Below are 12,482 nucleotides of genomic sequence, written 5' to 3' on the forward strand. Positions count from 1 at the left end.
CCTCATTCTTATATCATGGTGTTTCTATTATAATAATACAATAGTGTTTTAGTGGAGGCAAGTTTAGATTTTGAATTCGACTAGCTTCTCTGTACCCTGTGTTTTGCCAGGTCAGATGTCCAAAGCTTAGTGCTACCGGGGTACTTACTGCCAGGACCCGGCTCATCCTGCTCATCTGGAAAAAGATCGTCCAGTGTCTCCCTACTGGAATCAGAGTCCTTATCATCCTGATGAGAGTGAGATGGAAAGAGGTGGAGAGAAGTATAGAGTGAGACCAAAAACAGAAAGACACAGAGATAAAGGCTATATGGTAATAAGATCAAGTCTCACTGATGGGCTGAGGTCCTGGTCATATTTCTTGAGCTGGTTCATGAACTCCAGATGTTTCTTCTCCTCCTCCAGCTGGGCCACGCTCTGCTCACTCTTCTGCAGCCGCTGCTGGGTCCCTGCCAGCTCGTCCCTCAGCCACTGGTTCTCCTGACACAGCCTCCGCACCTGGAGAACAGGAAAAAGCTGCTTCAGGGCATTTTCACACTAGAGCTTTTAAACTAATTTGTGGAAGTAAACAGCAACACTGACAGCGCACATTTTGTCAGCAGCGTTGGTTCAGGAAGTACTTTTTTTCCTTTAATTTCCCCATAGTCCCCATAACTACTAAACCAACCAGCTCAGAAGTAAATAACATCATGTGGCTTTCATGGTGGTTAGCAGTACATTTTAAAGTAAAAAGCAGATTTTGGTTGTTCAAGTAAATCATTATATCATTTAATGACCTATACAGTTATAAGTTGTAAAATATACAGTAAAATGCAGGGTATTGAAATCGTGTTTGAATGCGCGGTCGCGTTTTACTTTCACTTTCGATTTTGCGATTTTGAATAGGGAGCGGCAGTGCTGAGCGTGAATTTTACAAGATAAGACATTTGTCAGATGCTTTTAGTCTCTGTTGTGCAACGAATTCTCCACCATGGTCTTGTCAGTCATCTCGTCACATGATCAGTGAACTCTGATTCCTGCTGCACTACTTACAACTCTGCAGCTCGTGTTGGATGAGCTGGATGGGATTGAAGCGACCATCATCCAACTGAATTAAATGGTTTTTATTTCTATAAAGCAAAACGATAATGGAAGCATAATGTAAAAATAGTGGTGGCATATTCTATCCTAATTTCACCCTCACACTCCGTCATGGCAATATCGCGAGACAGCTTTTCACCTTGACGAGAAATCGCAAGATCTCGTGGCACAAGATCTCGTCACACCCCTACTTGTCACAGTTTTTTTTACCATAAATTTAACAGGATATTTTTACATTTTATGATATTTCTTGGCAGTTGTGGGTAATTTAGTCACTAACCAATTCGACAATTAAACCTTTTTTTTCAAAAATTAGACTAAAATCACATTGACTTATTGATGTTTACTTCATAAACTGACCATATGCTCTCTACTGATTTGTTCTTAGGATATACACAAGTGCCATTATGTGTGTGGGCCAAAACCATGAGTCAAAATGTCAAGTGAACCATGCTTCCAATTTTTGGCACCTTCTCTTCCTGAGTGGTTACCTATCTGAAGTAGTAAACTGTTGTTAGTACTCACGCTGATTAAATAAACATACTACAATTTGCCAAATAATACAATGTGAAATATATCAAATGGGAGCAGGGGAATGGAATTAAATTTACGTTTGGACTTTGCAATCAAACCAAGTCTGTGAGCCTGTACGCCAATAAACCTGAGAGCAGAGTTTAATTTTTGATGTGGTGCAGTGTGCGTGTGTATGTACCTGTGCTCGAAGCTTCTGTTTCTCTGCCTCCACTGCACTCAGGTGCCCTGACAGAGCCATCATCACCTGCACCGATCGATTAAAAAAAAGACAGAGAGTAGCCATGGTGTTACAAAGGTTACAAGCAAATTAATTCAAAAATCATTCACCATTTCATCCCACTTTGGAAGCATTTCCACACTTCACCTGTGCTTCGCTAAGGCCTAGCTCCAGCATTTCCATGGAGCGTTGGATCATGGCTGTCTTCTCCTCAACAGCACGACCCTCCTGGCTCTGTTTGAGGCAGCGCAAGGTCCCCATCAGCCCCTCCAGGATGGCCTGATGTTCTGCACGGAGCGCCTCCAGCCCCTGCATGACCTCCCGTGTCCGACATAGCAGCTCGTCTTGGGACAGCTTCTCTCCGGGGTCCCCCTGACCCTCTGTCTCCTTCACACACACCACGCTCGACATGTCCTCACGCATCCTACACAGAGATACACAATAGAAGAATGAGAACAGAAGTCTGGGAACATTTCCTGTTAAGATGAATGTAGTGTGTGTGTAAAATCGAAATGAAATGAAGACAACGAAGACAATTCAATGAGAGTTGTCTCCTTGTTCTTGTGCCTTGAAACCCTAAACGAATAATTCAAGTCACTGTAAAAGTGAAGTGGCAAAAAAAAAAAAAAAAAATCTACAAACGTTCCAACATCTCTAGGCAGAAGAATGAATTCCCTACCAACTCCCATAAAACACCATGGGAACTGGACCCAGTATGCACTGTAGAGGTTACATGCAAACTGAACCATATATCTCCTCAAACTGAGTTTTATTTGCTTTTAATCCAAATTCACCTTCTGTCACGGAGACAAACTTCCACAATGCCTTCAACAACTTATGTAACAGGAATAGGAACCTATAGAACAGCTTGAGTGTAGTAAATCTGCTTAGACCATTTGCAAAGCTTTAAACAATGACTGTTTCACTTAACAGTAATCGAGTTGAGGCAATGGACATCAGCGAGAGCAAGATGTTAGCTCAGATTTAACCACATAGGTTGAGATGGACTACATAGATAACTAGATTTTTATGAGAGTGGTGCTGGTCTGGACAAAACACGCTGCCACAATGCTATGGTGCTCTAGATGGTTGACAGGGCATTACTATGCGGTTGCTATGGTATTCTAAGACAATTTTAGCATATTGCTCAGTGGCGACTAAACCATTTTACTGACCCACCCCAAGTCCCTATGATATTCTCTAGATATGGCTCAGATCCTTTCTTCAATGTAATATTCTTATAATATTCTTATATATTTTTTAAGTCATTTTAAAGCAGAAATTATACTTCCCTTGTCTGCATTAACCCCAAAGTAAACTTCAGTTTTGATGTGAATGATTTGCGTATGTGTACAGCTGAATGCACAGCCTTTAAAAATATGCTATTTGATTCTCAAATACAGGCACTCAAAACATGCGCACTAGAAAGTTTCATCCTTGTTCAGTGTCTGCGCTATTTCTTTCCATAAGTTATAACCAATAAAAATGGTCATGCAGACATGTGCAAGTGATCTGAGCACTCAAAAAAATTCGAATTATGGTTCAATTTCAAGCCATCGTTGACCATCTTTCGGCCTAGTTTTTGCTGTGTGTTCCTGACCGACTCATTGGACCACCTGTCGGCAGCTTTCAGCCGATTTGCGTGTTGAGACCACCGGTGAGAGAGATCACTCTGATTGGCTGTTCAGCTTAGCGAACCAGTACACAAGAAGAAAAACGGAAGTGACGAAACCAAGTAAATGACAATCATTGATTTGTTTACAGTATAAACGCAGTCCTAACTCTTTCTGTTACCCTTTTTGAATTACAAATACAGACTACTGCTACCTGCTGGCATGAAGAGTTCTTTGATGTCGGTAACAGCAGACATCTCCTCAACAAACCACATAATTTGAGGAATAATTCAAGTTTGTAGCACAAACAGTGCAGGATGAGTTACACACAATGTTTAATACTTAAGATTAGTGATTTGAACAAACCCTTATTCTTAAGTATGAGCCTTAGCAAACACAACTAACACGAAATTATAAAATAAAATTAAAGACAAAAAAGTAAGTTCACTCAGGTGCAATGACAATGCAAACCTTCTCCAAGAATTTGAGAGGCTCCTCACTCTTCCCAGCCTGGCACAAGGACACAAAGCAGCTGTCTTTGCTGTTGCCAAGACACAACTCACCTGGTAAGGCAAATCACCGTTGCTAAGAGAGTGGGTGAGGCACGTTAACGTAAGTGCACTGGGAGCTGTGGAAGACCAAAAGAGCAAGAGAGAACCTGAGATTGTAGCCCTTTCAGACGCAATACATCCAGACTACAGCGAAGATGTTGGGAAAACCCATTCATTAGAAATAAACACGTCTCCTCAGATTTCTTTCCTCTCCTGAAAACAACTGTACATTCTCCTCCCTGCAATGCTGATGTAAAGAGGAGGTGGGTCTACGTGCTGCTTCTGAGCTTCGGGCCTGTGCTGTATATACTCCTGTGGGAGGGGAAATAGGAAGTGAGACGCAGAGATTCATGTGACCCATAAAGCTGCTCGTCGTCTGGCATGTGACAACCATTGGGCAGGAAACACCAATGCATGATGGGAATTAAAGTACTGATGAATCTGCTGCACAGGCTGTTTAGAAAAGACCAATCTAACAGTTCTTTTCCAATTGGGGACCAACCACTGAGACTCTCATTCAACCTAGAACCCCTGATATAACAATATTAGATATTTCATTACTCACATTAACAAACATTATTACATTTGGGTATTATGAACATATAATAGAGTGCAAGACATTTTAATTAGTAGCATAGGAATGCAGTGATTTTAATAATCTGGCTGTAACGTGTTTTGGATTATAACCAATAGATTGCAGATATTAAAATTTTAAACTATTTTGTCTGAATAAATTAAGAATAAAACACTAAAAACTGAAATTATTTTAAATTCTACAAGTGAATTTATATGTGCAGTATGAAAAAAAAAATTATTTTAAGACTTTATAAATATTAAATTTCAGGGTGTTAATTAAATTATTAGTGTTTGTAAAGATTGCGATTGTTAGAGTTACATTATGGTAAATGTAAACTAAATATAAAAATAGGGGAAATGAAAATATGCAATATCAGCTAAAAAACACTGGCAGATAACTGATGTAGTAACGAAATGGTATCATGCATCCCTACTTTTCAGAGGGGAAAAAACAACTTAAACTAATTTAGCCAACTTTTCACCCATGTATTATTTACGTTAGGACAGGTTAATTTAACCTAAGATGACTCCTTATATTTCTGTTTACATGCAAAAACCGACAAATAAACATAGACGCTCTCCTTGTTTTGGTCCTATTCTCCATGATCATGATTTGCGTTTTCAGATGCATTAAAGTACAAAAGGTAGCAGAAAGAAAGAGGAAGGGCACTGGAAATGTAAGCAAACGCAAGACAGGGATGGAGATGCAAATTTCATGCTGCTGTTTAAAGTGCAAATGTGTGTTTCAGTGCTTTGTGCTGGTGTTATGCAATCCCTGTTCTTCAAAGCACACCAAATATACACATAACTATATATCATAAGGTAACAGATCATCTTATCGGTTTTCAGTAATACTAACGGCACATAAAGGACACAAAGAGGACCGGCAAAGTTGATAAGAGAAGAAAGGAGGCAGCGATTCAAGAAGTTCCTCTTGCTTTCATCTCAAAAAACTGAAAGTACAAAAACACCTGCAACTCTGGCTTCAGGGAAAAGGCAAATTTGAAGAACACTTTTGAAGTTTGCAGGACATAAGGCCACATATATCAGGTGTATTATTTGGAACAGTTTTTATTTTAATTAGTATTCAGTAGGGAGGCACCGATAGGATTTTTTGGGGCCGATACCGATTTTAACAAACAATTATTGGCCGATACCAATATTTGTCACTTCTTCTCTTATTTGAAATTTTGTCATCAAAATAGCAGCAGGTATACATAAATACAACAGAACAAAGATAAATATGAAAAAAACAGTGCTTTTTAGGTAGGTTTAACAGTTTTCAAGTAAAAAAAAAAAAAAAAAAAAAAAAAAAGTAAAATAACTGCATATTCTTCACTGTATAAATTAAATACATATTAATCCTTTATTGTAACAGACTTTATTATGATATATCTTCTAATTTGTTTTTGTATACATTTTAATATTTTTTGTAAGTTTAAATATGTATGAGATCTGCACTTTCCTAAGGCGGGACTCTTATTTTAACGGCTTTTCTAGTCTACGGAGTGATACGGTTAATGACAAGGAGAGCACGCAGTTCTTCAGAGATATTTTGCAGATTTAAAGTTTGTCAGTTTATTAAGCACCCCTCGAAAAGACATGAGGTCTGTATATATCTGTTTACTGTTAGTTGTAATAAGTGTTTTGAGTAATTCGCCGTATGTTAATGATAATGCAACGGAGAGAGAGAGAGTTTAATGTGCACTCCTTGTGCTCTGTATTGTTTAGCTCTTATGGTGATTTTTGGAGTGAAAACGGATGCAATAATCTTAATAAAACATCAGTAAAGTTTTGGTCATCACTCGGGTCCACTACATTTATGAAAGTTACAAAAGTTATTTAGTCAAGAATAGTGAGCTATTTTTTGTCTTTTGTTATTTGATTAACATTAATGCACAGACAGCAGCGCTAGGATTATGCAACAAACATTATACAGCTAAGTGCCTTTTTCCTGTTATAGCCAATATAGCCGATGGTTGTAAATCGGGCAAAAACCGGCCGATAAATAACGGCGGCCGATACATCGGTGCATCCCTAGTATTTAGTTATAGGAACCAACACAGGCCGAACTGCAGGGTTCAATTACCTTTTAATTAACACTATAAGAGAAATGTGTTGCTTTTAAATCTTATTACACCATTCAAGACTGAACGGGTAACTGCATATAAACACTGTGATAATCAGTGAAATAGTGAATGTTTTTGAAGAGAACACATGCATAATGTCAAATTCAATAATGCCTCCAATGTTTATGTTGTTTCATGTGCATCAGTTGTTCAGCACCAGGCAAGATGTCATAATATACATGAGCAGAGGGAAAATTTCCAGTTTTCCAAAGACAAATGTCCAGTATGAACAAAATATGAGATGATATGAGAACAGATAAATAAAACACGCTACAGGCCTGCACACCTCCTACTCAATTACAAATGATAACGATTATTCCATTATTACTCAATGTGTAGAGGTTGAGAAAGAGAACGCTAGAGATGCAGTAATAAAAAGAGGAAGCTGAGGTTTGGAAGCAGAGAGCTGAAGAGATTGAGCAGGCTGGGTGAGAGGCTCATTACTCAGAGCTGTTAAGCCGATAGAACTACTATAGCATGACTCACAACCCTGTCCATTGGGGGAAAACTCTCCTGTGACCTCAGGAGGAAGGGGGGAAGGGGTCGAACCTAACGCCTGAGCTATAACAACATCCACGCTGTCGAGTCACAGGAAGAGATATTGCTGACATTACAGGAAGGCCACACACCAAGGAAGAAAAACAGGACAGAGATTAAAGGAATAGTTCACAAAAAAATTATTTACTTAAAGGATCAGTTCACTGTCATATAAAATTTTCCTGATAATTTACTCACCCCCATGTCATCCAAGATGTTCATGTCTTTCTTTCTTCAGTCGAAAAGAAATTAAGGTTTTTGATGAAAACATTACAGGATTTTTCTCCTTATATTGGACTTCAATGGCCTCCAAATGGTTGAAGGTCAAAATTACAGTTTCAGTGCAGCTTCAAAGGGCTTTAAACATTACCAGACAAGGAATAATGGTCTTATCTAGCGAAACGTTCGGTCATTTTTTAAAAAAAATGTAAATGTATATGCTTTATATAAACAAATGATCGCCTTCCAAGTGCTTCTGCCAAAATCATATTTTTGTATTCTTCAAAAAGCTTACGCTGTATGTCCTACGCCTTCCCTATTTAACTTACGGAACAAACGCAACACCAGTTACATTTTTTCTGTAAGCAGAATAGGGAAGGCGTAGGACATACAGACATACTGCTGCATTTTAATGACATTTAAAAAAAATTCGAAAATGACAGATTGTTTCGCTAGATAAGACCCTTATTCCTTGTCTGGTATCGTTTAAAGCCCTTTGAAGCTGCACTGAAACTATAATTTTGACCTTCAACCGTCTGAAGACCATTGAAGTCCATTATAAGGAGAATAATCCTGGAATGTTTTCATCAAAAACCTTAATTTCTTTTTGACTGAAGAAAGAAAGACATGAACATCTTGGATGACATGGGGGTGAGTAAATTATCAGGAAAATTTTATATGAAAGTGAACTGATCCTTTAATCAACACCACCTTTTTGACGTTTCTTCTTTTGTAAAACACAAAATGGCAATTATATATAGAAAGTTGCAATAATTATTTTTTTAAATTATAAAGAAAATCCTCGTCATTACATCTTAATGTTAATTTCAATATTAACATTAATATTAAAAATAGTACATGTTTTGTCTCTTAGAAATGCACATTTGACAGTATCTTGACTTAGAATGTGGACATACATGTATTTTAATGAACAAAAACAGTAACATCTGTAAAAACATCTGTAAAAAATTAGGGCTGCCCCCTAATAGTCGACTAAACATTAGTCAAGGGTTAGTCAACCAAAATTTTATTAGTCGGTTAGTCTCAGGAAAAAAAACCTTGTGGCGGAGTCACACAGTCCGTGAGGGACAAATCGTTAACGGCGGGTCCTTGTGGTAATTACAGTATGTCGGGCAGGGAATCCAAACGTTCGCCTATCATCTAACGACCTCAAATATGGCCTATCATTTGAAACATGCAAGTAGCAACTTCACATGGCTGCTTGCTCTAATGTTAACCTAGATAAATGTGCGCTATTAAAGTGTTTGTGCCGAGTGTGGAAGCTGAAGTATTAACGCGTTTTACCGCATGACATGGAGACACCAGAGCGATCACTTGCATTTTTTCCTGACAACAGCGGAAATAACTTAAAATACTCCATAATTTTTGGCCATACAGAATAATACATCATTTCTCTCTTAAAGGCACTACTATCCTGCAGAGATGGCGAGTCAGCATCGTCAATTTCATCTTTGCAGCCGACACTGACTCAGAAAGCACTAGTTCATTAATAAATAATTAAAAGGTCTCCTCGCTACTTTTTTCCCGACACATTAATTATCATTATTTTTGCCGGTGCTTTGCGGCAAGCTTTATGTGCGCTTGAGCGTGGAATAGGCTTTATTACGCCTATATACATATATTAAATGCTCATTATGGTTTAGGCTAGTATTCTCCTCAGTGTATATTTAAGTAATTAAATGTGTGATTAGTCAACTAATGGCTTAAATGAACTACTAGTCGACTAGAAAAATCTTTAGTTGGGGGCAGCCCTATAAAAAATGTAAACCTAATTTTTATAAATTAAGATTTAAATATTCTGACTGTATGAGTTAGGACTCTACTCTTATCAAATTAACTGTTGGTCGTCCATAGTATCGTACATTTGTAGATCATGATAACCACAGCTAAATTATGGTAAAAATATGGTGGTATGTGTTATGAAAAACAGTAGCCTAAGGACATTTAGTATAAATTCAAATGCACAAAAACTGATATATCTTAACAAAAATACAGTAATTATATTCCATTACTCCTTTAACATATTTAATGTATACATTAATAATATATAATATTCCATTCTACCGATATAAAATTTTACATCAATGTCCCACATTTCCGCCACAATACCATGGTTAGTTTGTGTTAATGAGTAAATCTATGGTAAATGTTGGTGATTTGTGGATTGAAAAGCCTTCTAACTGTTTCATTGTTGCTCGATGTTTCTCCTGTTTTGCACGTCAGTGTTGTTGAGAATGTCAGCGCTGCTTCATCTTGCTAATTTAAAATCACGAGGCATTTGATTTGTGGTTCATATGGGAGAACTCTGCACCGAACTCGAAGGCTTGATTGAGACGGTTAGCAAGTGTGTCTTGAGCCGGGCTGATAAATGTTCCAAGCTGTTCAAACGAGTAGGCACATTTGCCTTTTAAAGTTTCTCATACGCAAAAGAAATGGCAGCGCTGATCAGTGCAACGGTCTGCAACACACATGCACAGCATTATTTGCATAGTACATAAACACTTATCGAAATTTTGTTATAATTTTATTGAGGAAAATTATATTGCAATAAATTATCGTTATCATTTTATCACCCGGCCCTAGTTCTTATTATGTTGAAAAGAGTTGTGCTGAGTTATATTTTTTTGGGGGGGGGAACCATCATACATTTTTTCACAATTGTTTGATAAATAAAGTTCAAAAGAACAGTATTTATGTGAAATAGAATTCTTTTGTAACATTATAAATGTTTTTACCATCACTTTTTATCAATTTAATGTGTCCTTGCTGAATAAAAGTATTGATTTAAAAAAAAAAAAAATAAAAAAATCTTTGAACGGTAGTGTTAGTATATTTTCACTATAAGTCTCAATCTACAGGATAACATTGTTTGCGCAAGGTAACATTAACACTGAGGCTGGTGTCTGTGTCCTTGATCGCCTTGTTTCGCCTTGGGCTTGAGACTCAGACCACCATGAGAAACTGCAGTGTGGTGCTTCATTTTAATGAACTCTGCAAAAGAGTGTGATTGCTCTGACACTTCAGTCCAACCCACTCAGCTTCAGACGCCACCACCTCTGACTTTTCCAACGCTATGTGTGAATGCTAGAGCACCGTGTTACACTAAAGCTTTGCCTTCTTTCTGTGATATTTTGGGAAGCATCTTGATGTCTGTTTTAAACTATCAGCTGTGCATGAATAAAGAAGAAGAGAAACAGCAGAAACAATGAATCAAGAAAACATTGTTGTGATGTTAGTTTTAATAGAGAACCTACAAAATCAGGTCTACTACTGTGTCCAAAACAAACCTAGTGTGATATCCCATATAACAAGACACTGACACATTTCCATCACACAAGTCATATCCCACAGTTCAATTCAGATGAACACGGTCAGTATAATCAAACAGAGGCACATTGCTGCAGCACAAGTGTATGAGTGGCCATAAATTGTGCTTGTGTTCCTGTGTGGAGCCAAATTTATAACTGTCCCATTGATTCCCCAGAGAACCAGCCACCTTCTCATTGAGAAGCCACTGCAGCGGAGCCTGAGCTCGCAGCTGGCCACACATTCAAACCACTCAGAGACTGCATCTCCTTCACTAAAATACAAATGCTTTCACTGAGCAAAGACGGACCGTATGTCAACTGAGCAGAGCAAGCCATCTGAATACTAACTAAAAAAGATCCACGTCACGCAGCAAGATCAAGCACCTTGCTCAGTGGATTCCAAGCTTGTAATCATCATGAAATTGGCTCTTTTTGGTAAATATTTGGGTTGCAGGTCAACATATCAAGTAGTGAGACAAGGATTATGTGTTTAATTCTATGGTTTAATTAAATTAAATGCATTTAAACAATTAAAACTAAATCCTCGCAGCACACAATTTCATTTGATACTATTCATCACTCAACTGGTCTAACAAGCTCCCAAAAGTCTCCATTTGAGACCAGCAGAACCAGTTCAATAATACATTTATTAGAGAATTATGCAGCTCTTAATAGAGAAGAACTGATATAAATATATAGTCACATGATCCTTCGGAAATCATTTTAATATGCTGCTTTTGTGAACAATTATTATTGGTGCTCAATTATTAAGAAAGGTTATTATCATCAATGTTGAAAACAGTTGTGCTGCTTAATATTTTGTGTAAACTGTGATGCATTATTTAAAAAATTTTTTTTAAAAGTTAAAATATAAATAAAGTCTTTTCTATCACTTTTGATCAATTTCAAGCATCTTTGCTGAATAAAAAAATCACTTCCTTTTTTTATAAAAAAAAAATATTTAATTTTCATTTTTAATGAGAAATGTTTCTTGAGCAGCAATTCAGGATATTAGAATGATTTCTGAAAGATCATGTGACACTAAAGACAAGTAATGATGCTTAAAATTCAGCTTTGCAATCACAATGACATTTTACAATTAATTAAAATAGGAAACAGTTCTTTTAAATTGGAATATTTCTCAATATTACTGTTTTAGTGTCTCTACTTAGTGGTGCAGTGATTTAAAACTTATTCAACACTGATTTTCTGTATAGATTAGGGATCAGTGGTCCTCAATCCTGAAAGACACCAGCACTGAAACTTATGATATGAATCAGGTATATTCAAAAAGGGAAATATGCAAATTGTGGAGTGCAGGATTGAGCAGCACTGCTTTAACAGACATCATGGACAGCTCTCTGGAGCAGTGACTAACAATGAATTAACACTGATCTATTGCTGGTTTAATACTGATCTAATAACACTGATCTTCTGGATGGTTTAGAGCTGTATCATAGACAGCTATCTGGTGCAGTGACTAACACTCATCTGCTGCATGTCATGGCCTGGCTGGGCTTTTGCCTTCCCTTACACACTCTATTACTTATTATCACACATCTGACTCTCAATATCATACCTCTGAGCATCCATCCACCCGATTTACCAGGTCTAATAAAGTGATAACGATCTCTAAGTCGTTTAAAGGCGATGTAAACACTCATTTGACAGGTAGACTGACACTCCCAGCAAGCCTCGGA

General features: G+C 37.4%; 1 protein-coding gene across 6 annotated transcripts in view; it reads right to left on the reverse strand.

The window, feature by feature from the left end:
• Positions 1–12,482, reverse strand: part of klc1a (kinesin light chain 1a) — a 41,751-nt gene that overhangs the window by 28,840 nt on the left and 429 nt on the right. For 5 of the 6 annotated variants that reach the window (XM_051916227.1, XM_051916225.1, XM_051916226.1 and 2 more), the window contains exons 2-5: positions 1,976–2,252; positions 1,790–1,855; positions 331–495; positions 149–227 (exon numbers count right to left, since the gene is read on the reverse strand). In XM_051916227.1, coding sequence (XP_051772187.1) covers positions 149–227; positions 331–495; positions 1,790–1,855; positions 1,976–2,251 — 586 coding nt within the window. In that variant the 5' untranslated portion in view covers position 2,252. Of the gene's footprint in view, positions 1–148; positions 228–330; positions 496–1,789; positions 1,856–1,975; positions 2,253–4,004; positions 4,271–12,482 lie in introns of those variants that run through there. The other variant, XM_051916224.1, reaches the window with a different exon arrangement.

The sequence above is a fragment of the Ctenopharyngodon idella genome, chromosome 13 (assembly GCF_019924925.1).
Source record: "Ctenopharyngodon idella isolate HZGC_01 chromosome 13, HZGC01, whole genome shotgun sequence".
Classification (NCBI taxonomy): domain Eukaryota; kingdom Metazoa; phylum Chordata; class Actinopteri; order Cypriniformes; family Xenocyprididae; genus Ctenopharyngodon; species Ctenopharyngodon idella.